The sequence below is a fragment of the Stenella coeruleoalba genome, assembly GCF_951394435.1.
Source record: "Stenella coeruleoalba genome assembly, chromosome: 3".
Classification (NCBI taxonomy): Eukaryota; Metazoa; Chordata; class Mammalia; order Artiodactyla; family Delphinidae; genus Stenella; species Stenella coeruleoalba.
Window position 1 is genome coordinate 165,524,651 of NC_137148.1, and position 24,562 is coordinate 165,549,212.

Below are 24,562 nucleotides of genomic sequence, written 5' to 3' on the forward strand. Positions count from 1 at the left end.
TAGCAGGTCCCACCCTCCGGCTAATCACAGTCCACGCTCCACGACTGCGCGAGCTCCCCCTCAGCCAATCCTGGAGCGTCGGTCTGCGCGCCGAGACTCCCGGGACCAATCCGTGGAGCTCCCTCTCCGGGATGAGGGAGGGAGGCGGGACCGTCTCTTAGCTTCTTTGGGTGTCCGCGGAGAACCAATCCCCAGAGTCTCCGACTCGGAAGTCTAGGGAGGGGTGGGCGGGGTCACGGCGCAGGGCCCCTCTTGGCCAATCCTGAGGGTCCCCGCACCAGCGAGGTCAGCGCTTAGCCCCGCCCTTCCGGGAGACGCATCCAGCTGGGGACAGCGCAGCCAGCCTCCGAGCGGTGGCGCGCGGCGCTCGCTTAAGAGGGAAAGAAGGGCGGTGCTCGACCTGCGGTGATTGGCAGGCAGGAGTGGGGCGGGAATAAAGCAGATTCTGTGAGAGGTTATTGGCTGAGATGGCTGCGGGAAGCGGGAGGGGAGAAGAATCGGCCGGGGATTCGTGGGAGTGGAGCGGAAGTCGGCTGCTGGCGCGGTTGAGCCGCGTGTGAAGAGGAAGGAGGAGCGTTTGTACCTTTGGCGTCTGTCAGCTGGTGAGCGTTGCCGGAAGTTTCTCGAAGGGGGCTCCTGGCCCCTCGGGCCCAGCGGCCTGGGAGAACGTTGTGAACGTTTAACTCACCCTTGAGGGGAGACGGTGGGGCCGGTACGCGGCGCGCTGAGTCCTGGGACCGGGAGTCGGGCCTGGTTCGAATCCAGTTCTTACACCCTCGGGAGCCTCTGGGGAGGTTTCATGTGGACAGCGCTGTAAGTGGGAGTTCGAGTCCGGCCTTTGCCAGTCGCTACCCGAGGCCACGTTTCCCTGCCCATTGAACGGGGTCGTGAAAATTGACTTTCCTGACTTATGATTACATAATACGTCTAGAAACTTCTCTCCACACTCCCAGGCGTAGGCCGGACCACCGTGGCCCCCAGCCTGGAAGACTCTAGGGACCTCCGCACTCACTGTGCTTCCACCAGCGGCAACATACCTAATTTTACACTTTTCTCTAGTAACCACGTTAAAAAAAAGTTTTAAGAAGTTAAATTAATTTTAATATACTAAAATTAATATAGCCACAATATTATTTCAACATGTGATCGGTATAAAAAAATACAACAGAGGTATCTTACTTTTTGTTACTTAGTACTAAGACTTTGAAATCCTGTGTGTTTTACACTTTATACCACATCTGTGATCCGGACCCTGCATTTTCACCGGAAATAGTTTAGGTTTCATAAAATTTACAGTTGAAATGTAGATTCACATACCCAAGCTGTACCCAGCATGCTTAAAAGTTTCCCATGAGCTCAGTCTTCTGTCGGTGTTAAATTGAAATGTTAATTGATGAAAGTTAAGCGACGGGAATGTTCTGTTTCACAGCGGCACTAAGCCACATGCAGGAGCTCGTGATCCCCTGTGGCTTCTGTATTGGACAGTGCAGATCTGAAACAAATTGGATCAGTCACCCCCGCCCCACTTAAAATGTGAGTGGTTTTCTGTTGTTCTCAGTATGAGAATATTGTCTTCAAGACTCTACAGGCTTTGTTTACTAACACCCAGCCCCCAACTTCAGTCCAGCCAAACTGACCCTCTTTTAGTTTCGTAAAAATCTGACATGGCAGCCCCACCTCTTCTTCCAGCTCTTGCCATGACTGGTGCCTTCTTGTTATTCAGGTCTTTGCTCAGATGTCCTCTCCTGGGAGAAACCTTTCCAAGGGTCCCCTGGACAGTGTTCAGACTCAGAGTGTAAGCCTGAACAGTACTGTTTCAAGCCACTAGCATTTTTTTTTTTTTTTTACTTACTAGATTGCAGGTTTATTATAGAAGGATCTAACTCAGGAAGAACCAGATGAAAGAGATGTAGAGGGCAAGGTATGGGGAAGGGGGGGTTGTGTGTGGAACTTCCACGCTCTCTGAACTTCCATGCTCTTTGAGCGCGCTCTCTCTCCCCATTGTCCACGTGTTCACCAACCCAGAAGCTCTCTGAACCCTGTCCTTTTGGGTTGTTACGGAGGCTCCATTAGGCATGATTGATTAAATCACTGACCACTGGTGATTGAGCTCAATCTCCAGCCCTTCACCCGTCCCAGAGGTGGGGGTGGGTTGAGCAAGCCACTAGCATTTCCTATCCAGCCTCCTCTGTGGCCTCATGATGCTAGGCATTATTATTATTTTTTGTATCTCTATCTCACATTAAGTAAAAAAAAAAAATTTTTTTTTATTATAAATTTGTTTATTTATTTTTGGCTGCATTGGGTCTTCGTTGCTGCATGTGGGCTTTCTCTAGTTGCGGTGAGTGGGAGCTACTCTTCGTTGAGGTGCACGGGCTTCTCATTGCGGTGGTTTCTCTTGTTGCGGAGCACAGGCTCTAGCTACGCAGGCTTCAGTAGTTGTGGCACACAGGCTCAGTAGTTGCGGCTCGCGGGCTCTAGAGTGCAGGCTCAGTAGTTGTGGCACACGGGCTTAGTTGCTTTGCAGCACGTGGGATTTTCTGGGACCAGGGCTCGAGCCCGTGTCCCCTGCATTGGCAGGTGGATTCTCAACCACTGCACCACCAGGGAAGCCCAGATTTTTTTTCCCCCATTGAAACGATTTGGCTGCAAGAAAATTCACATTACAATCAGTTATGATTTCTTGGCAGTCACTGGGCATCCTTGGGAATTTTTGTGACTTGAGAAAATCTAATTTTCAAATTATTTCCAAATGTAATTCGATTGTTTATGAATACAAAATTTGATGAATGAAGTTGTTATGATATGTTTTCTAGACATTTAATTAAACATTTATTCATTACAACTTCGTAGTTTTCTTTTTGCATCGTGGAACTTTTTTTCCTTTATTCCCAGCCCCAACCTTTTCATAGCCTCTGAAAAGCTCATCAGCCGTAAGCATTATGTCTGTGGTGCTAATGAAGAAAATGGCCCTGTCTATAATGCCTTCTCCCTACAGCTGGCTGAATACTCTTCAGTTGTAAACCAGATCATGTCATTACCCTGCTTAAAACCTTCAAAGGCTTATCATACTTAGAATGAAACTTACGATCTTTACTTTGGCTTAGGAGGCCCTGCACACTGGCTTAAGCTGACCTCTCAAGCCTCAGCTACCAGTCTCCCTCTTGTGACCACTCTCAAGCCCTGCTGGCTTCATTTCCCGTCTTTCAATACACCAAACTTATTCCTGCTGCAGGGTTTTGCACTTGCTGTTCCTTCTGCCTGGAATGTGCTTCCTTCAGATAATTGCGTGGCTGTCTCATTCTCATCATTTATGGTTCACCTCAAATGTCTCTCCCAAAGAAGCCTTCTTGGACCACCCTAGTTAAAGTAGACCTCCATTAATTACAAAAACCTGCTTTATTTTTTATCTTAGGAGCACTTACCAGAATCTGTAGATTTGTTGATTTTAATTGTGCTTCTTTTTTTTGGCCGCACGGCTTACGGGATCTCAGTTCCGCTATCAGGGATTGGACCTGGGCCAGTGGAAGCGCCGAATGCTAACCACTAGACCACCAGGGAACTCCCTAATTGTGCTTTTTATCTCTCATCATCCCTCAGTAGACTGAAAGCTGGTTGAGGACAGAGATCTCACCTGTCTCACACTGAAGTCTCAGTGTATTGCCAGAGCTTAGCATAGGAAGTCTTAAATAAATTTTTTTTTAAAGTGTAAATCCATATAAAGACTTAGCATAGTACCTGGAATGTGAAGAGTACTCCATAAACACCATAAACATGGACTGTTAGTAGCGCATAGTAATTAGGAGATAAGTCATCATTTTTCTTATGTAGTATTTCAGGTGCGCTCACACTCAAAAACAAGCATAAGAAATGCCATGACAAATATGTTTTTACCCATTACCCAGCTTAAGAAGTAAAACATTAGCGATGCAATTGAAAGGTCTTAGATACCCCTGCCTGAAACCTGTTCCTCTCCCCTTTTTTTCAGATGTAACTGCAATCCTGGTTTTGGTGTTTATTTTTCAGTGCACGTTTGTATATCTTTAATATGTGCCTTTAAACTATGTATAGTATTGTATGTCATGTTCTACAACTTTATACAAAAGAGTCAACTATAGCAGGCCTGAGACTGCTCTCCTTAGAAAGGCCTGTTTGCAAGGTTGGCCCTTGGTTGGTGTCTAGGAACTTGGATTTCAGGAGGGTTCACACCATTACCTAAATAATACAAGGGGCTCATGGTGCCTAAACTGTACAAACAATGTGATTTGGTCGAACACCTGCTTTCCTTCTGGAGTCTGGAAGTTTGGTACTTGACCAGCTGCCCCACCCGCCCCCCACCCTAATACCCTGGGCACTGTATCTCTAAGGAGCTTTCCTGGTGGACAGCATTTCACACGTGTTGTCACAGCTCTGCTATAGGAACTAAGCATGTCCTTTGTAACTCCACTGGGAGAGGACTCTTGGCAGCTTGTGCCTGGTTTCCTCCAGACTTCGCCCCATGCACCTTTTCCCTTGGCTGATTTTGCTTTGTATCCTTTCACTGTAAGAAATCATACCCTGGGGAATTCCCTGGTGGTCCAGTGGTTAGGTCTCTGAGCTTCCACTTCAGGGGGCACAGGTTCAATCCCTGGTTGGGGAACTAAGATCCCACATGCTGCATGGTGTGGCCAAAAAAAAAAAAAATAACAAAAGCAAAAAACCAAAACAACAACAACAAAAAAGAAATCATACCCTGAGTAGGCTATATGCTAAATCCTGTGACTCCTCCTAGTGAGTCAGGGATGATCTTGGGGACCCCCAACACAATATCATACCACATATATCCTGACAGGGCCGGAACTAGGATGAGGAAAGCAAGGGCACAACATTTAAGGAGACACACCCTCCAAGTCACACAAGTGCCATCCTGTACCTGCATGACTCTGAGGGTGAGTGCCTCCTAAAATTTTCATTCTAGACACCTAACTTGCTTCACTCTGGTCCCAGCCCTACCTTCATTTTTTTTAAAAATTAATTAATTAATTAATTGTGGCTGCCTTGGGTCTTCGTTGCTGCGCGCAGGCTTTTTCTCTAGTTGCGGCAAGTGGGGGCTACTCTTCGTTGCAGTGTACGGGCTTCTCATTGCGGTGGCTTACTCTTGTTGCGGAGCATGGGCTCTAGGCATGCAGGCCTTAGTAGTTGCCGCGCATGGGCTCTAGAGCACAGGCTCAGTAGTTGTGGTGCACAGGCTTAGTTGCTCTGTGGCATGTGGGATCTTCCCGGACCAGGGATCGAACTCGTGTGCCCTGCATTGGCAGGCGGATTCTTAACCACTGCGCCACCAGGGAAGTCCCCCAGCCCTACCTTCTGAAGCTGCTTTTTTGGGGTCAGACATAATGCTTTTTTAAAAAAATAAATTTATTTATTTTTGTCTGTGTTGGGTCTTCGTTGCTGTGCGCAGGCTTTCTCTAGTTGCGGCGAGCGGGGGCTACTATTCGTTGCGGCGCGTGGGCTTCTCACTGCGGTGGCTGCTCTTGTGGAGCACGGGCTCTAGGGTGCGCGGGCTTCAGTAGTTGTGGTACGCAGGCTTCAGTAGTTGTGACTTGCGGGCTCTAGAGCGCAGGCTCGGTAGTTGTGGCGCATGGGATTAGTTGCTCTGCAGCATGTGGGATCTTCCCGAACTAGGGCTCGAACCTGTGGCCCCTGCATTGGCAGGTGGATTCTTAACCACTGTGCCATCAGGGAAGCCCCGAACATAATGCTTTTCAGAGGTATATATATGACACGTGTATAGCTCTAGTCGTTTATTTTCACTGGTGTATGGCTGTGCTGTCTGATGTAGTAACCATTAGCCACATGTGGCTATTTATATTTCAGTTAATCAAAATTAAATGAAAAATTCAATTCCCCAGTCACTTAGCCACATTTCATGTGTTTAATAGACACCTGTGGCTAGTGGCTACCACATTAGATAGCTTAGATAAAGAACACTTCTGTGATCACAGAAAGTTTTGTTGGATAGTGTTTACTTATCTACCTCTTGCTTGGTATTTAGCTTGTTTCCGGTTTTCTACTCTTACAAACAGTGCTGTAATGTTTATTGTTGTGCATGGCTCTTTGTGTACACATGCAGGAGTTTCTCTAGGCTACATACCTAGGAGTTGAATTGCTGGGTTTTGGGAATATTCACCTTTGCTAGATATTGCCAGTTTATTCTTCAAAATGATTGTTCCAATTCTCACTCCCACCAGCATTGTTGCTATTGCTCAGTGTCCTTATCCATACTTGCTATTGTCAGACTCTTACATGTCTGTCTTTATGATGGGTGTGAATTATTGGTTTCAGTTTGCATTACCATGATTAATAGTGAGATTGAGCTTTTTTTCATGTTTATTTACCATTTGCCTTTCGTGAATTGCCTGTTCATATCTTTGCCCATTTTCCTGCTGGATTGTCCTCATCTTACTGAGTGCAGGAGTTCTTACATCTGAGGCATGCCTTTTCATTTGTATGGTGTCTTCTGATGTTCAGAATTTATTATTATTATCATCATCATCATCATTATTTTAATGTCATCAGAATTATGAATCTATTTATAGTTTGTGTTTTTTTTGTGTCTTGCTTAAGAAATCTTACGCTGCAATCAGTAAGATATCCTACTGTATTTTCTTCTGGAAGGTCTACTTTTCATATTTAGCTTAAAAAACAATCTGGAATTTATTTTTGTTTATGATGTGAGGTAGGTTTAATTTTTTTCATTTGGATAACCACGTGTCCCAGCTCCATTTATTGAGTAGTCCAGTGGTTCTCAAAATGTGATCCCCTGGGGATCCCCAAGAACCTTTTAGGGAATCCATGAGATAAACTATTTTCATAACAATTCTAAGGCATTATTTGCCTTTCTCATTTGTGCTGTGTTGTCTGTGCACTGTTGGTACAAAAACAATGGGTAAAACTTCTGGCCCCTTAGCAGGAAACAGTGCAGTGTCACCATATTGTGGTAGTGGTTGTCATTGTATTCCTCACCACCACACACACGCTCAATGTTAAAACAGTTTCACTTAAGAATGTCCTTGAAGAAGCAGTGAAAGTAGTAATTGTGTTAAAGCTTAGCCCTACAGCAGGTCTTTCTAATATTCTGGGTGGTGAAATGCGACGCTTGCATAGAGCACTTCTATCGCATGCTGGAGAATGATGGTAGTTGAGGTAATGTACAGTTGTTTGAGTGGAGGTGGAACTGCTGACTTTTTTCATGAACACAGTTTTTCCTTGAATAATTGCTAATTATTAATTATTCAGACTAGGATATATGCTATGTATTTTCTCAGAAACAAATGCAGTGAGTGGTCACTTGGAGGAAAATTAACAGTGTGTTGCCAATGATAATATTTGAGCTTTTAAGCAAAACTTAGACATTTAGGAAACTTTTATTCACCACCATCAGCCTGACAACTTTTCAATATTTAAAGGTTTTCCTGATGAGATCAGTGGTGATATTATTAACAGATATATTTAAAAAATACTGTAGAGTGAAATGTAATAACTCAGCATATCAATATTTTCCTAAAGACCAATGCATGATGTTACAAAATCAGTCATAAAAGATCAATGAAAATTTGTAAGATAGACCAATGGGTTTCAGTGTAACAGAGTATGAAAAGTTTATTGATGCAGTTTCATATTCAACATTGTAACTAACTTTAATACACCACCACTTGTTGAGTTTTGGTATAGTAACAAAGTAAAATATCCCCAATTAGCTGAAAAGGCTATGACACTCCTCCCTTTTCCAACTATGTATCTTTGTGAGGCTGGCTTTTCTTCACATACTTCAACCAAAACAGGATATTGCAACAGATTGATTGCAGAAGCCTGATGTGAGAATACAGCTGCCTTTCATTACACCAGACAGTAGGAGTTTTACAAAAATGTAAAACAATGCCATTCTTTGCACTACTTTGTTTTTAAAATATGCATATAGTTACTTTTTAATAAAATAGGTTATTTATTTTAACATTTAATAGATTTATCAACCAATTTAATTTAGTTAAATATTTGAAAATTTTGCTCAGTTTTAATTTCCAATTCAGTAAATATAAATAATCTCTATCCCCATAAACAACAGCTCATTAGGGTCCCCATTAATTTTTATTTTGCGGTACATGGGCCTCTCACTGTTGTGGCCTCTCCCGTTGCGGAGCACAGGCTCCGGACGCACAGGCTCAGCGGCCATGGCTCACGGGCCCAGCCGCTCCGCAGCATGTGGGATCTTCCCGGACCGGGGCACTAACCCATGTCCCCTGCATCGGCAGGCGGACTCTCAACCACTGTGCCACCAGGGAAGCCCCACATTCATTTTTTAAAAAAAGATTTAATTTTCTTTTTTAGAGCAGTTTTAGGTTCATGACATAGATTTCTCATATACCTCTCCCCCTCCCACATGCATAGTATCCCCCATCATTAACATCCACCACCAAAGTGGTGAATTTGTGTACAATTGATGAACCTATATTGACACATCATTATCACCTAAAATCCACAGCTTACGTTAAGGTTCACTCTTGGTGCACATTCTGTGGGTTTGGATAAATGTATGACATGTATTCATCATTAGAGTATGATACAGAGTATTTTCACGGCCCTAAAAATCCTCTGTGCTCCTCCCAGTCATCCCCCTCCTTATCCTCATGAATTTTTAAAAGGGTAAAGGGATCTCAAGACCAAAAAAATATAAGATCCTCTGGATTAATCCATCCTTTTCCTAGTGATTTGTAATCTCTGCCTAGAGCAAGTTTCCATCTAGTCACAGGTCTCTTCCATTGGACTTTTTGTCTCTTCCTGTGCCAGATACCACATTGCCTTAAATATTACCACACTATAACCCGTCTTGGTGAGGCTAGTTCCCCACCTTGTTCTTTCTTCTTCCATTTGTGCTGGTTATTCTTGGTCTTTGTTCTTCCATAGAAAGTGGGGCACACAAATACTTTTTCCTATTACAAAAGTAATACATATTAATGCAAACAATTTTTAAAATACAGAGCTGCGAGAAAGTTAAAATTACCCTGTTAATATTCTGGTGTATAGCTTTATATTCTGCATATATTTTATTATTATTTTTTAAAGTCAATTAAAATTTATTTTTTCTTTTTTTAAAACATTTATTTTTTGGCTGCATTGGGTCTTCGTTGCTGCACGCTGGCTTTCTCTAGTTGCAGAGAGATGGTGCGCGAGCTTCTCACTGCGGCGGGTTCTCTTGTTGCCGAGCAGGGGCTCTAGGCACGCGGGCTTCGGTAGTTGTGGCGCATGGACTCAGTAGTTGTGGCACTCGGGCTCTAGAGCGCAGGCTCAGTAGTTGTGGCGCACAGGCTTAGTCGCTCCGCGGCACGTGGGATCTTCCTGCACCAGGGCTCAAACCTGTGTCCCTGCATTGGCAGGCGGATTCTTAACCACTGTGCCACCAGGGAAGTCCCTGCATATATTTTTTATTTATACACACATATACACATACACACATACACTTGTATATATACAGTTTCATATTTGTATACACACACTTTTTGTATATACATGCCATCGAAACAAAAGTGAGGTCATACTTTACCCTGTTTTTTATATCTAGGTTTTTACCCTTGGTATTATTATGAATATATTTCCACGTCCTTTAGTGTTCTTCTGCATTATCATTTGGAATGGCTGCATGGTATTCTGTTTATGGATGTGCATTATTTATGTAACAGTTTTCTTTGCTAAAATTTTAGATTCTCTCTTGTGTTTCACTCTTAGAAGCCTTACTACAGCGAACTTTTCTTGTCGCTGTCTTCATGCACATGCATGGTTCCTTAGGGTCAATTCCCAGGAGAGGACTGGTTGGCTTAAAGTGAGGGCTTCAGTTGTGAGAAGCTGGGATCACTTGGACAGAGGCAAAGGTTGATGGAAGACAGTGGGGCAGGACAGACAGAAAAGAGTAGTGGTTGCAAGGGTTTTGGTCAAGGTGAGTCCCAGTGAAGTAAGAAGGGATATAAATGGGGGAGGGTCCTGTCATCACAGCTCATTGCCATGACTGAGATGTTTGAAAGGGTAAGAGAGAAGCAGAATAAGCCTGAGGATATTGTAGGGATAAAGGAGTAGCCTCAGCCTGGCACCCCTAGGCCTTCCCAAGAGTTCACGGGAGAGAGGAGGTTTTCTCAACGGCAGAGGCTCCAATGCTTTGAAGCCTTTGGGGATCTGAAGCGAATCCTCTGTTGCTCTGCATTAAGACCTTCCCTCTGGCTTAACTCACGTGAGTCCACTCTGGACAATCCTAACATACTAGCTACATAGGGGCCATCAGGGTGTGGCATGATTAGTGGGCATCTCTGATGTGGGGAGCCAGATAGTCAGCTTCCCTTAGTGAATGCCGAGTGGGGTTGGTGGGCAGCGATGGGGCCTGGGCAACTGCAGCTGGGTGCAGACAGCCCTCAATGCAGCCCCTGGGACAGGAAGACCAAGGTGGAGGCCTGGTCCATCTTTCTCTTACTAGCTGAGTGAACACGGGTATGTTCCTGAACCTTTCTGGGCTTCAGCTTCTGCAGTTGTGTATTGGAGCTAACTAAAACCTGCCTCACTGGGTGGTTGAAAGGATTAAATTGGACAGCATATGTAAAGCGTCTACAGGGTGTGGGCACTTTGAACTGCATAGTAATCTTATTTTTTTGAGTAAGTCATTTACTCACCCTAACTTCAGTCTCCTCATCTGATATATGGGGATAATATATATCTTGTGATAATTAAATAAGATGAAATGTAGGAAAGAGCTTTGAAATGAATATCAACATAAATGTTACTGTTCCTGGGCACGTGCTAATGGTTGCCCCAAGTGTGTACAGGTGCCACTAACAACCACTGAGGGTCACAGGTTGTCAGGCACAGCAGGTTTCACTGTGTGGGTAGAGGAGTCGGATGCGTACAGTGCCGGGAAAGTAAAGGACAAAAAGGTGGAAGAACTGGCTGTGTTCTCATCTTATGCTAGGATAAAATTTCAAAGTCAGAGCATGAGGTGAAAATCATAAATAATTAAGTTTACGCTTAAAGCTCCTGAATTTGCTCACAGAGCATCTCTCTGTAAGTCTAGTAGAACCAGTTCCTCTTCAGCATAGGATAGGGTTGGGCACCAGCTAAATTGCTGAACTTAGATTTCAGGGCCATGCTGAAGTAACAACAGCATCGCACAGTGAGGGGTGCATGGGAACTGAGAGCAGCTGAGGGAATGGTCTCAACTCTCATCTCAGGCCTACTCTGGGTCCTGTGCTCCATTCAGCTGTGTGTCCTTTCACAGATATTTATTGAGCACCTAGTGTGTGCCAGACACTGTGCTAAACAGTAGGGAACAGCAGTGAAAAAACAGACCATTGTACATTATTTTCTGGTGGGGGAGGCAGACAATAAACAAGCAAAAAAGGCAGTTTGTGAGACGGGAGCACTATGGGAGACAAAGCAAGACAGGGGTTAGGAAGTTCTGGAGTGGCCAGTTGCGATTTAAATGGAGTAGCCTGGGAAGGCCTGCTGGGAAGCTCTTATTTTCATAAGCCCTAAAGGGAGAATAGGTGAACCCTAGGAACAACCAGTGTAAAGGCCCTGAGGCAGGCAGGAGTTGCCTGCATGTTTGTGGACAGTGAGCACCCCAGTGTGGCTGGAGTGGAGGGAAGGAGGAGAGCCGTAGGGATGAGATCTGATGCTGTAGGGCCTTGTGGGCCATTGTGCTGACCTTAGCGTTTCGTCTGGGTGAGAGAGGAGGCCTTTGGAGAGTTTTGAGCAGAGGAGGGACAAAAAATATGCTTACTGAGATCATTCTGTTTTGTGTGTCCCCTGAAGAGGGACAAGGGAGCTAGTTAGGGGACTGTTACAGTGGTCCTGGTGAAAGACAGTGGTGGCTTGAACCAAAGTAGTGAGAACTAGTTAATTCTGGGTATTTCAAAGTTAGAGGCACTACTGCATCTACTGTCAGATTAGATATGGGGTATGAAACAATGAGTGAGTTCAAGGGGGGCTCCAGGGGTCTTATCTTGAGTCTCAGGAAGGACTTGCCGTTAATCAAGGTGGGGAAGCCTGTGGGAGGAACTGGAACAGTGGTGTGCGTATACATGTGCGTGGAACTGGGTTTAACTTTGAGATCCTACCAGACACCCAGGGGGAGATGTGGAGTGGGTAGTTGGATGTAAATGAATCTGGATCTCAAGATGGAAGTTCAGGCTGGAGCTCTACGTTTGGAAGTCATCAGCATAATAGATAGTACAGCTGACACTTGAAAAATGCAGGGGTTAGGGGTGCTGACCCCTGTCAATCAAAAATGTATGTATAACTTTTTTTTTTTTGGCTACACTGTGGCATGTGGGGATCTTAGTTCCCAGATCCTGTGCCCCCTGCAGTGAAAGCATGGATTCTTAACCACTTGGACCACCAGCGAAGTACCTCCATGTGTAATTTTTTTTTGGTGGTACGCGGGCCTCTCACTGTTGTGGCCTCTCCCGTTGCAGAAGACAGGCTCCGGACGCGCAGGCTCAGCGGCCATGGCTCACGGGCCCAGCCGCTCCGCGGCATGTGGGATCCTCCCGGACTGGAGCACGAACCCATGTCCCCTGCATCAGCAGGCGGACTCTCAACCACTGCGCCACAAGGGAAGCCCCATGTATAACTTTTGACTCCCCCAAAACTTAACTACAAATAGCCTACTATTGACTGGAAGCCTTAACCATAACATAAACAGTCAATTAACACGTATTTTGTATATGTATTATATGCTGTCTTCTTACATGAAAGTAAGCAATAGAAAAGAAACTTATTAAGAAAATCGTAAGGAAAATACATTTACAATACGGTACTGTATTTATCAATACCGAAAGTGTATATCATTTATTTACAAGATGAATCGTCTGTCAGTACCTACATCAATATTGTCTTATAAAAAACACTGTAGATATTACACATATTACTAACACTAGACATCAAAAATGAAAAGAAAATGTGAAAAAGAAATTCATTTTTATTTACAGGTATAATGATTCATGCACTGAAAATGAAGAAGCAGCAATATGATTGCTTTATGGTAGCCTAGTGCAGTCGATGGGGCTGTGTACGGTTTGTCAGTGTGTGCATAAGTTTTGATACATTTTAACTTTTTATAATAGATATGTGTGTATTTTATGGTAGTAAATGATAAAATAGACTAGTATCTACATATATTCTGTGCATTCATGACATGCCTCAATTTTTTTGAAGGTTTCGAGGTTACATGGTTCATTTGCGAGTTTTTTCCAATTGTCGCAAATCTCCAAGAATTTTTCCAATATACTTATTGAAAAGAATCCTCATCTAAGTGGACCTGTGTGGTTCAAACCTGTGTTGCTCAAGGGTCAGCTGTATTTAAAAACCATTTAATGAGATGAGATCTCCCAGGGAGTGAGTATAGGTAAAGGTCCAAGGCTGAGCCCTTGGGCACGCCAACATTAAGAGGTCAAGAGATGAGAAGGAACCAGTGTGGAGACTGGGAAGGAGTAGCTGGGGAGTGGGGAGGAGGAATGGCTGAGTGCGGCATCCTGGACGCCAGTGTTGCGGGCAGAGGGGCATGGAGAGAAGTGCTTGCACTACTTGGTCATTTCTCTCTCTCCGTGCACTGTGAGAATGTGAAATACACATGATGCAATTCCACTGTGCTGTCTTGACCGAAAATGCACCATTCCAGTAAGGTGTGGGAGTCTAGAAATAGCAGCTGGAATCAGACAGGCACAGCATACAGTTCCTGTGCTATGCTCTAATATAGCCTGTGGACCGAAGTCCAGGCTGAGAAGGGCTTGAGGCGCAACATGGCACAGTGGCCTGGCCCACAGAGACTTGGATGTGCATCCAGGTGCTATAAGCCTCAGTTTGTCCATCTGTAAAATGGAGCTCGAATAACCTCCGCCCAGAGCATTTATGAGGATTCAGAGAGAAACTGCACCTGCATTGCCTAGCAGGCCCTTGAACCTACCAAGTTCTATAAACATTAATGATTCTGTGACTCACCATCCTCTGCTGTGGGTTCTAAATGCGGCAGTGCAGGTTCCTCACTCGGTCCCAGCCTCACGGGGATGCTCCGTGCAGATCCACTCACCTGTTTCTTGCCTCCCCCCGCAAATGAGTCACGCTACTCTTGTCATTCCAAGAAATCTTAATTTCTTTATTGTTTGATTTTTTTTTGACTCAACAATTTTTTTAAACTTTTTTTTCTGAAACGTTCTTGTTGTTATGAGCCTTTTGTTTTGTTCTCGTTAAATGCACTCGACCCAAAATTGGTTTGGCATATCGAAAAGGAGACCAAGGAGGGACTGGGGGCATGGGAGAAGAGGGAGGAGGCCCAAATGGACAGAGGGTAAGAGAAGGGGAACACAGAGACAGTGAGAAAGACACAGGGAAAGAGGTGGAGACACAGAGAAAAAGGCAAGGAAAACCAAAACCAAAGCCAAAAAACCCCCACCAAACCCAGAGAAAAATAAGATTTGAAAGCAAATGAATTCAGGAGCCCAAGAAAGGGAGTAGGAGAGGAAACCAAGACCCTTCCTTCTTTATACCGTCCCAGCTGGAGTGGGGGCATCAAGGCACCAGGTCTGGTTGGGGTGGGGGGACACCTGGGCTCTCCGGGTAGCTTTGTGCTGGACTGCAGTGGTTTCCAGCCCTACCAGGGGGCCCTGCCACACAACTCTGAGGCCTGGGAATCCACCTTGGTGATTCTGGCTGGAATGGGAACCAAGGGACCCGCTGTACCCTCTCTCTCCCTTTGACTGTCAGAGTCTGGAGAGATAAAAGGAGGACTGGGCAGGGGAGAGGACGCAGGAGTTCCCCTGGGAACTCCCCCAGCCCACCCTCTCTTCCAGACCTCTTTGCTGGTCAGAGGCATTCTCTGACTCTAGCTGGGCTGATGCCTGGGCCGGGCCCACTCTTCCATCTACCCTTGTCTCCCACCATCTCTTCACAGGTCTCTAGCCACCCCTCCCCAAAGAGGAGTTCCTGGCCTAGTGAAGCCAAGGAAAGCCACGGAGCTGTCTCCTGCCCTCCTCACAGAGCCATCTGCGCAAGACCGTTCCTATCCTTACTTCACCTGCCCGTCCAGACTCACCCATGGTCTGGTGAAACGGGTTAAAACTCCCTACCAGAAAACAGATGGAACCCACCTTTACCTTCTCCCCACGCCTGTCCCCCCATGTGGGACAAACCACCATCTTTGGGTCTGGCTCCTTCTCCCCTATAACTGATGGGAACAAGCCAGCCCTAGCTCCTCAGGAGAAGGGAGGGGCTTTTTAGCAGCAAAAAGGGTCCCTCCAGCCACCTATCTGTCCCTTTCCCCCAGTTCCTCCCCGGAGTTCCTCCCCATTAACCCAAAGTTCATGGCAGCAGCAGGCTGAGACCCGAAGATGTTTGAAAACTCATGGCACTTGTGAGAAAAGAGGGAGGGACAAAAGAGATGAGGGGTCAGAGCAGAGGTGGAGGGCCACCCCTGGGGAAATGGCAAATGACAGGGCTGGGCTAGTATGGCAGTGGGACTATGCTACCCCCAAAGAGTTGGGGGGGGGGGGTGTTGCTGGGAAGGCCAGGGTGACAGACTGGAGAGGGGACTGGGAGAGGTACTCAGGAGACATCCCAAGCCTGGAGCTTCCAGCATCTGCAGGTTTGGGGTTGAACCCTCTGAACATGGGTGTCCTGACCCCAGCCAGGCCCTGGTACCTGGCTTTGTCTCCCCTGCGGGGGCGTGTTGGGTAAGGAAGGCAGTCTCTCACCTCTCACCTCCCCACCCCGTGAAGGAGAACCACCTCACCACCCCCAGCCCTCCCTCCTCAGTCATCTGTCAAACCCTGCTGCCCTCATTTTCCTTCCCCTCTCAACCTCTCTAGGCGGGAAATCGGCCCCTTCCTCCCAGGCCGAGTCCCAGAAGCAATGTACAAGAAGCAGGAACTCCAAGGGACAGCGCAGCCACCTTGGCAAAAGCATCTTTGGGTGTGAGGGTGCCTCCCCCGGGCCAGTGGGGAGGGGAAGGGGAGACAGGCCCCAAGTCCTGGGGCAGGCAGTGAGGTACACGCCCCAGGAGGGCTGACTGATGCCAGGGAGAGGCGGATGAGGGAAGGCGGCAACAGAAACGGGTGCCGGGTGCCGGAAAGGAAACGGGTTCTTTGTTTCGATGTTGCTTCTAGATTTTGTTTTCTGTCTCTGGATTGTAAAAAGCTGCTCTGGCGGCCCGCCCACCCGGCTGGGGATGCACACGTACACAGAGAAGTCCTGGCTGCCAGGGCCCGGCGGCGCAGCTCTGCTCCGGAGAAATCCCGGGCTGGCCGGGCCGCAGGCTCCTGGTGGCTTCAAGTGATGAGATTTTCTTTCTTTCTTTTTTTGTCTTTTTTTTTTTTTTTTCCTTTTCCATTTCATTGAAATATTTACAGCAATGGGGACGGAGGAAGAGGAGAGAGGGAAGGGGTAAGAGGGCCCCCTAGGGAAAGATCCAAGCCCAGGACCCACTCCCCAGGGAGATGCAGACCCAAAATCTGCTCCCCATAGCCAAGCCCACAGGACTGGGAACTGCTCAAGTATGGCCACCCCTGTGGGCTGGGGGCCCTGCGGGGAGTTGTGCTTCATCAGGAGTCGCCCCAAGGGAGGGGGTCATTGGGTGCACTCAAGGAGGGCTGAGGGGGCAGGCTTGCTGGGAAGGCTGGGACGAAGAGCAGAGAGAAGGAGCTTCGGAGAAAGTTCCACCTTTAAACCACCAGCCACAACCGCCCATTCCTCTTGCCCTGGGGCTTTCTCCCCGCTAGGGCTCTCTCCCTGGTCAGAGGCCCCAGTCTCCGTGGAGCAGGGAACTGTAGTGCAGAGGAACCTGTCCATCTGTCCTGTCCCCACTGCTCCATCCCGGTGCAACTGGCAGCACTCTGGCTGCAAAGAGAGGAGCAGCTGACGGGTTCCATCCAGCAGGGCCTTTGACCCAGGGAAACCAGAGCCCTCACTTCCCTCCAGGGAGTAGGATGAGTAGGGGGTGGGAGGGGGAAGTCAAGAGTGAGCTGCACCCTTCCAATTTCTCCTTCCTCACTCCCCTGGGGACCTCCTGGTTCCTCACTGCACTTGCCCCAAATTGAGCTGGTGCACACGGCTGGTGGGAAACCCTGTCTGTGAACCCTGCACCTCGGACCCCCAGAGCAGAGCCCCCAAGGGGCCTGGAGGGCCCATGGCAAAGGGGCACCTGGAGAGAGTGGCCCAGCAGCCAGTCTCCATCAGCCTCCCTCTGCCACCAGAGCCCTACCCAGGGTTCAGTCCCCGGCCTGGGACACCAGCCCCTGGTCCGTGAGGTCCCTCAGAGACTGGTAACCAGTTGCATCTGCCCATCCCCATCGGGCCCTGGCCCCTCGAGGCCTGGGGCCGCCAGGTAGCCCTCGTGGCTGGGCCGCCGCACCTGGTAGTAGCCCTGCAGGGGGTTCCGGGCCACCAGGGCCGGCGGGCGCGAGGTGTAGTAGATTTCGGGGGGGCCGGGGGGTGCAGGTGGGGGTGGGGGCAGAGCCTCACTGGGCCCCTCGGGGCTGCTGTCCGGGTAGGAGGGCGAGTCCCGCAGGTTGGCCCCGCTGGCGTAGAGGGAGTCCCGGCCCGGAGGGGAGGAGAGGGGCCGGCTGGTGGCCCCGTCCTCCGCTGTGCAGCTCTCCGACTCGTCCAGATCGCTCTGGTACAGCACCGACTGGGCCCGGGGCAGCAGCAGTGGCTCTTCCAGGGCCTTGTAGAGAAGTTCGATCTCTGCCCGGTCAGCACCCCCGGGCCCACCTGCCTCTTCCTCGCCGCTGCCCCCTGGCACTGGCGGCACGGGGGGCTCAGGTGGTGGAGGGCCCCTGGCTCCGCTGCTGCCACCCCGAAGGTTGTTGTGCACCAGCTCCGAGATGATCATCTTCTCGAAGGCGGCAGCGTCGGCCAGGTTCCGGCCTCGAGGTGGCTCGGGGGCCCCATCCCCTGGAGGGAAGTCCCCGCTTCGCAAGGAGTAACTGTTGTTGAAGTTGCCATTGAGGGGCAGCGTGTCCATGCCGCAGGCTTCTCGGCCTCCCAAGGGGTGCTCTGCAGGCAGAAGGGAGCTGCTCAGAAGGAGAGCCGGGCAGTGAGAGGGGCGCAGGCCACGTGGACGGGGGTGCCTGCTTTCACCTGGCTTTCCCTGGGTTCACCCCTGCCCCTGGGGACTGGGGTCTTGTGTTCCCTCTCTTCCTCACTGGCAGTTGAGGACACCAGCTCAGCAGACGACTAGTGGAGGTACGTGTGGGGACCAGTTCCCCCAGGGTCCCCTCGCAGCTGGGAGCTTAGAGTCTCAGCAGTATGAGGAGATCTGGGTGACCAGATCCCTTTCCAACGCTCTGTCCCCCCCATCACCTTCATTCCCCACCTAACGCGACACCCTCCAGCCAGCTGCCAAGCCAGAGACTGTCTGTATGTGTGTGTGTGTGTGGGGGGGCACTCGAGTTCTTCTCTCTAAGTTAGGCCATTTGAGGAGGCCACTGTCACGTTCCCCTCCCGGCCATGGAAATATTCCCAGGAAACAGTCACACTTACTGGGTTCCCGGTAGCTCCCTGCAGGTGCCGGCCAGGAGGGAAAAGAGAGAAGGAGAGAGCGGGCTCAGGATGCCAAGTCTCGGCTCCAGTTCAGGAGGCACAAGGATGCCACCTGACCTGGGCTGTCACCCTCTCCTGGCACCACAGTGCTCTCACCTGGGGAGTTGAAGACGGCGGGTGAGGAAGGATTGAAGCCCACCGACTCGGCAATGAGAGTGTTGTAAGGGCTGGTGCCCCCACGGGGCTGCAGCACAGGGTTGGTCAGCAGATGGTTCCCCATGGTACCTGCCCAGGAGGTCAGAGGTCACAAGGCGGCCAGGAGACCTGGGCTCGGGAATCTTGAGGGACTGAAGCCGGGGATGAGGGATCCAGTCTCACCTCGGTTCAGGGTGGGTGTGCTGTTGATGTCGCCCGCCATGAAAGAGGATTCCGTCTGTTTCCTCACGGTGTCGTTCCACATCCTCCGGATTCGGCTCTGGGGACACAGCTCAGACGTGAGGGGGCCCTTGGGCCGCCCACCCTCCACGCTCTTTCTGAGACCACCTGCCTGATGAGCACCACCAGGGACCTGGGCAGAGAACTGCCCTGCCTCTTGGGCTCTCGGTTCCAACACTCAGCCCCAGGGAGCCCTGCCTGGCGCCCCAGCCCCCGGCCTGGATACCTGGGTCCCCGTGTAGTAGCGGGTGTTGCTCCGTATAGCTGAGGTCTTGAGTGAGCCGTGAGCGCCCCCGGGCGGGGAGCGAATGCAGCAGTAGGAGTGACGCAGGCACTTGCTGTACTCCTTGTGCACCTGGGGGGGCGAGGAGGACAGGCAGTAGGCGCCCCCGCCTCGGGGGTCCAGTGACCAAGCTGCTGGTGGGGTCAGAAGCCCCACTGTCTCCTGTCTCCCAACAGCCAGCCAAGAAGGCTCTCTTCTCACTCAGGCCCATCCTCCTTCCTCCACCTCCACCAATAATTTCTCGTCCATTCATTCACTCAGCAGATCTTTAATGAGCATCCTCTATACGCCAGGCGTGCTGTAGGCCCCGAGGACAGACACAAGTCAGACCCAAAGCCCTACTTCTCAGAGCTGGTATTTTCTAGCAGACAGAGACTGACCACGGGTGAAACATCAGTGCGTTATGTAGGGCGTCTGACGGTGTGAGGTGCTGCCGAGAACTATGGCCGGGAGTTAGGCAGTGCTGTCAGTGGGGGTCGGGGGCACGATTTCAAAAAGATCAGGGGAGGCCTCACTAAGGAGACATTTCGGCAAAGACCTAAAAGAAATAAGGCAGTGGGCCCTGTGGATATGTGGGGAGGGGCAGGGGACAAGCCCTGGGGAGGGTCCCTGTCTAGGTGTCTGAGGGAGCAGAAGACAGAGCGTGGCTGGAGGGAAGGGAAGAGAAGGGGAAGCCCAGGTTGGACCGTATGGGCCTGGGGGCCTCCGTAAGGATGTCACTGTGTGTCCGATGAGGACCATGGGACAGTTTTGAGCAGAACAGTCAACCTTGCACCCAAGACTTGTGATCACTGCCTCCTTCATCCCCTCCTTAGCCTTACCCACCTCACTGTCCCCTAAGACCAACAACAGTCTGACCGGGCCTCCCCACTGCCTTCAGGATATGAATCTACAAACGCCTTGGCTCAGTTTCCCTGGCTTTAGTCTTGAGTCTACTGCCCGTACACCCTTCTCCACATTCTTCTGCTTCTGTTGTCTCCTTAATTTATTTTTTTTTAAGATTCAGACTGTAACACACTTTATTTTAAAAAGAAACTTCCTATCACCACAAAATTCACATTTTACCCCACAACTATTAAAGTCGGAAATGTTCTGTCTGGGTGGCACCCAGAGTCATCTCCCTCCACATGCTTGACTTGTGCCCTACACCCCGGGGAGGGTCCATCAACCATGTCCCAACTCCCCAAATCTGCCTTGCTTTCTCGTTCCTCTAGGCGCCTGTATCTTGCTCTTTTCCAGAACCCTCTGCACCCCTGCCTAAATCCTCCCTGTGAGCCTGTGCTTCCCTCCAGGCAGACACAGGTCCCGCTACAGAAGGCAGGCACCTGGTCCCTTCCCTGGACCTCACCTTCTTCTGTAAGGCGCAGTGAAAGACGAAGATGAAGACCCCCTGGAAGGCGTTGAAGGTGGTGAAGAGATAGGCCATGACCACCGACTCCTTATTGATGAAGAGGAGGCCAAAAGCCCAGGTGAGGCCCAGTAGGAAGAGCAGCGCAATGGCCCCCAGGGCCCAGGATCTGGGGAGAGGTGGAGAGGGAACAGGGACATCAAAGTCCCTGCCAGCAGAGATGCCTCCCCCAGAGCCCTGCTGCGTGTCCCTCTTTGAGCAGGCCTGGACGCTGCCCTGGGATGAGCAGGCCTGCCCAGTGACACTTTCACCCAAGCTGACCCTGAGGGGCAGGCAGAGGTCAGGGGTCAGGGCTCTGTGAATGGCCAGTCATTCTCCTGCATCCTTCATCCTTTTGGCCATATTTCCAGACCTTTAAACTATCTTTTGCTGCCTATCTGTCTTTAAGTTGCCCTGAAATGGACTTTTTTTTTTTTTTTTTTTTTTTTGCCGAGTCGCATGGCTGGTGGGATCTTTAGTTCCCCGACCAGGGACTGAACCTGTGCCCTTGGCAGTGAAAGTGCAGAGTCCTAACCACTGGACCGCCAGGGAATTCCCTGGACTCGCTTTTTGAACTCAGTCTCACCCTTAGCAATTATGTGTCTAAAACCACAGCTGGATGTGCTAATACCATGTTTTCTAATACTCGTTAAATAGATACATAGCAAACACAGTAAAGCACCATCTTTGTCCTTAAAATCACAGTATGTGACACCAGAGGCGAGAACACCACCTTTTAGGAAACGCTGGGAGAGGCCTGGGAAGTCCCAGGGCACGGGTGGGGCGAGGGGGTGCTCACTTAATGTTGTCGAGGCGACTGGAATCGGGCTTGAGCACGGAGGAGCTCCGGATCATCTTGTGCAGAGTCACCATGAGGAACACCAGGTTCACCTGGGGGCGGGACAAGGGGAGGGGCTGGGCCAGGGTCCCTCTGCCTCCTAGCGTCAGCTCCTGGCCAAGTCTCAGCCACGACCCCACTTCTTCAGGGTCCCCTCTGCTGCTGTACCTGCCCCCAGGTGCCTGCCTACTGGTGTAACTGTTAATGTGGCTTCGGGGCCGGGGGGCAGGGCCCATGGCCTGACACAGAGCCGGGGCTCAAATCACAGCTCCTGGAAGGACGGACCTCAGTGCTGGAGCTCTACAGGCCCACTCTGCTCTCGTTTTCTTAGTTGGCTGCTCAGTTCTGATGCTTTTCAAGGGCTTGGGGAGAAGGGGGGCCTTGGGGTCAGAGCTAGGCTGGATGAAGGACAGAGACTCAGTACTGGGGGTACCGCCTTCCAACTTACCACGATAACAAAGGAGACAGGCCCAATGAAGCTCCAAATGAAGTAATTGTCCACTCGGAGCCAGCAGCTGTGAAGGAAGCAGGGCCGGGGTATTGAGAGGTGGGGGCGGGGCAGGCTCTTCCCTCCCTCTGACTCCAGGAGCCCAGGGACTCTGCTGGCTGCGGCCGCGGGGCTCAGGGGAAGGGAGGCCAGTGCCCTGAGGGTCCTGGCCCGAGGGATGCTGCTGAGCAGGGAGCCAGCAAGGGGGAGAGACTCGGGGGGCGAAGGGGGCACTCACGCCTTCTCGGTGCCGTAGCTGCGGTAGTCGATGGCGGCTGCGATGCCCACCACCAGGGCTGGGAAGCAGTACCCGCCCAGGTAGTAGTATTTGGTGCGGGAGTACTCGCTCTCAAACACCTCCACCAGCAGCAGATAGAGGTGCACGCCCTCCAGGCAGAGCCAGGAGAAGGCAGCCAGGAAGAAGTAGTGCAGCAAGCCAGCGAAGATGGGGCAGGCAATCTAGAGAGTGGGCAGCACCACAGGTGAGGGGCTGCCCCGGCCGGCCGGTGTCGTCTCTCCCCGCATCCTCTCCTGCCCTGGAGTCCTGCTCACCTCATACTGAGTCTTGTCTATCCCAACCAGGAAGAGCAGCTCGGCCAGGAAGAGGTTGATGCACAGGTTCTTGTGGATGGTGTTCCGGTCAGTCTGCAGTCCCCGCAGGAAGCAGAAAGTGGAGATACAGATGGCCAGGCAGACCAGGGAGATGACGATGCCCACCCAGGTGATGACTGACAGCAGTAGCTCGTTGATGCGGCCCTGGTACTGGGGGAAGGAGCAGGGGGTGTACTTAGCGCCTCTGGTCTTGCACGTGGCCAGGGCTCCGCTTAGGTGCCAGCTACGGGCAAGGCCGTGGGCCACGAGCACCACTGGTGCAGCCCACCCGGCCTTCTGCCCCCCTGGCCAACTTGCTGGCCCCCACCCCTCTGCAGGCGGCACGCTCACTTCCTCATGCTCTGGAAGGCTCGTGGAGAGATGACAAAGGTGACACCAACGTGCTTCTCCAGAGTGCCTTGGGAGAAGGTGGGACCGTGACCAAAGAGAACCAGACGTGTGGCCTCATGCCCCGGGCAAGACTCAGGCCCCCCATGCCCACGAAGCTGGCCTTCCCCGGCACCGCCCATGCAGCACTTTCTATGATGCCATGCAAAGCCGGGCCAGAAAGTGGGCCCGCCCGGAGGAGCGGAGCGCTGGCCAGCTTACGATCTCGCGGTGAGCCATGAGCACGGCAAAGTTGGTGAGGTGGCTGCAGGCACACGTGGTGTGGGTCTTGTTGGACTCCACCAGGCGGCAGCCCTGCGTCGACCAGTAGCCCAGCATGGAACGCTCCGAGTAGTTCCAGAAGGAGCAGTTGGCATTGAAGTGGTTCTTGGCCTGTTGTGTGGTGGTGACCGGGGGGTCAGATCCAGGGAGTCCCACTCCAGCCCGCACACCCGGCTATGGGGATAGCGACAAGCAGGAGACGGGTGCCTGGGGCTCTGGGCTCCAGGTGACAGTCTGAGACCTCTGGGGACAAAATGGCCCAAGCTGCTGAGGTGGGGGCTGGGGCCCCAGGGAGGGGTTGTAACTTGCTCTCGGGGTGGGTGAACACACAGTAGGGGGGGATGCACAGCCAGGGACAATGGAGGATGCTGGGACCTCACGGAGGGAGGGGGCGCCTCAGCTCACCTCCAGGTGGGCCACAGTGAAGATGACAGGGTCCATGAGGAAAACTCGGCTGGACTCCTTGTTGATGGACGCTGCGATGACCTGGGAGTTCACCACCAGGGAGGCGCCCCCCAGGCCCCCCGCGCCCGCTTCACCTGCCAGCTTCACCGTGGCGTTCTCGGTGGACAGGAAGAGGCCCAGGTTGTTGTAGAGGATGAAGACAACTTTGACCACTCCTGGGGAGAACAGGCACAGCAGGGTGTGTTGTCAGCCCCTGGCTGGTGTGCAGCTCCACCACGCTGGCCGCCAGGACCTCTGAAGCCAGGCAGGCTGCAGCCCAGGCAAGTGGGGCTCTGGGAGCCCTTCTGTGGGACCCCTGCTCAGTTATAGGCAGTTCTCAACGGCAGGGCAGTGGGCCGGGACACACAGGCTGGGTCCCCGGCCCACCTCTCACTTACTGTGTAACGTTGAGCAAATCCCTGACCTCTCTGGACCTTCATCTCAAATGGCGCAAGCCTCCCTGAACTGCCACTGCACAGGAGTGAGCCCTGCAAACTGCAAAGCGTGCTTGGCTCTGTGGGGCTTCGGGGGGGGTCTCCACGAATCCCCTGAAACGTTAACACTAGCTTGAATGAAGGACACCCCTGTGTGTGGCCACGGGTCCCAACCTCCTTCCGGATTCTTCAGTCTGATAAAAGCTAAGAACCGCCGTCCTCCGCGAGAGGAGCAGGGGTGCCCGCACGGGGCTCGGGCACTGACCGTTGCGGCTGTTCTGCTTGATGGTGTTGGCGGACAGCTGGATGGAGTTCTCGCTCGGGTACTCCTGGGGGAACACCAGCTCTTGCACTTGACCCTCTGTGTTCAGGACTGTGACCTCGAGGACTGTGGGGACAGGGGACGGCAGGGCACACAAGGTTGGGGGTTTGTCCACAGTCCAGA

The 24,562-nt window shown here is 51.0% G+C and overlaps 1 protein-coding gene and 2 long non-coding RNA genes across 5 annotated transcripts in view; 2 read left to right on the plus strand and 1 right to left on the minus strand.

The window, feature by feature from the left end:
• Nucleotides 1–528: 528 nt before the first annotated feature.
• Nucleotides 529–15,040, plus strand: LOC307183415. Its single transcript, XR_013827466.1, has 3 exons — nt 529–602; nt 1,430–1,533; nt 14,966–15,040. It is a non-coding gene; the product is annotated as an uncharacterized lncRNA (long non-coding RNA).
• Nucleotides 12,796–24,562, minus strand: part of ADGRL1 (adhesion G protein-coupled receptor L1) — a 48,947-nt gene continuing 37,180 nt past the window's right edge. For 2 of the 3 annotated variants that reach the window (XM_079915865.1, XM_079915864.1), the window contains 13 exons: nt 24,383–24,505; nt 23,645–23,859; nt 23,180–23,350; nt 22,532–22,741; nt 22,218–22,438; nt 21,941–22,007; nt 21,454–21,545; nt 20,616–20,784; nt 19,211–19,339; nt 18,928–19,024; nt 18,706–18,834; nt 18,550–18,567; nt 12,796–18,063 (listed from right to left, as the gene is read on the minus strand). In XM_079915865.1, coding sequence (XP_079771991.1) covers nt 17,321–18,063; nt 18,550–18,567; nt 18,706–18,834; nt 18,928–19,024; nt 19,211–19,339; nt 20,616–20,784; nt 21,454–21,545; nt 21,941–22,007; nt 22,218–22,438; nt 22,532–22,741; nt 23,180–23,350; nt 23,645–23,859; nt 24,383–24,505 — 2,384 coding nt within the window. In that variant the 3' untranslated portion in view covers nt 12,796–17,320. The remainder of the gene's footprint in view (nt 18,064–18,549; nt 18,568–18,705; nt 18,835–18,927; nt 19,025–19,210; nt 19,340–20,615; nt 20,785–21,453; nt 21,546–21,940; nt 22,008–22,217; nt 22,439–22,531; nt 22,742–23,179; nt 23,351–23,644; nt 23,860–24,382; nt 24,506–24,562) is intronic. The other variant, XM_079915866.1, reaches the window with a different exon arrangement.
• On the plus strand, nt 20,642–23,099 carry LOC307183414. Its single transcript, XR_013827465.1, has 3 exons — nt 20,642–20,736; nt 22,562–22,700; nt 22,909–23,099. It is a non-coding gene; the product is annotated as an uncharacterized lncRNA (long non-coding RNA).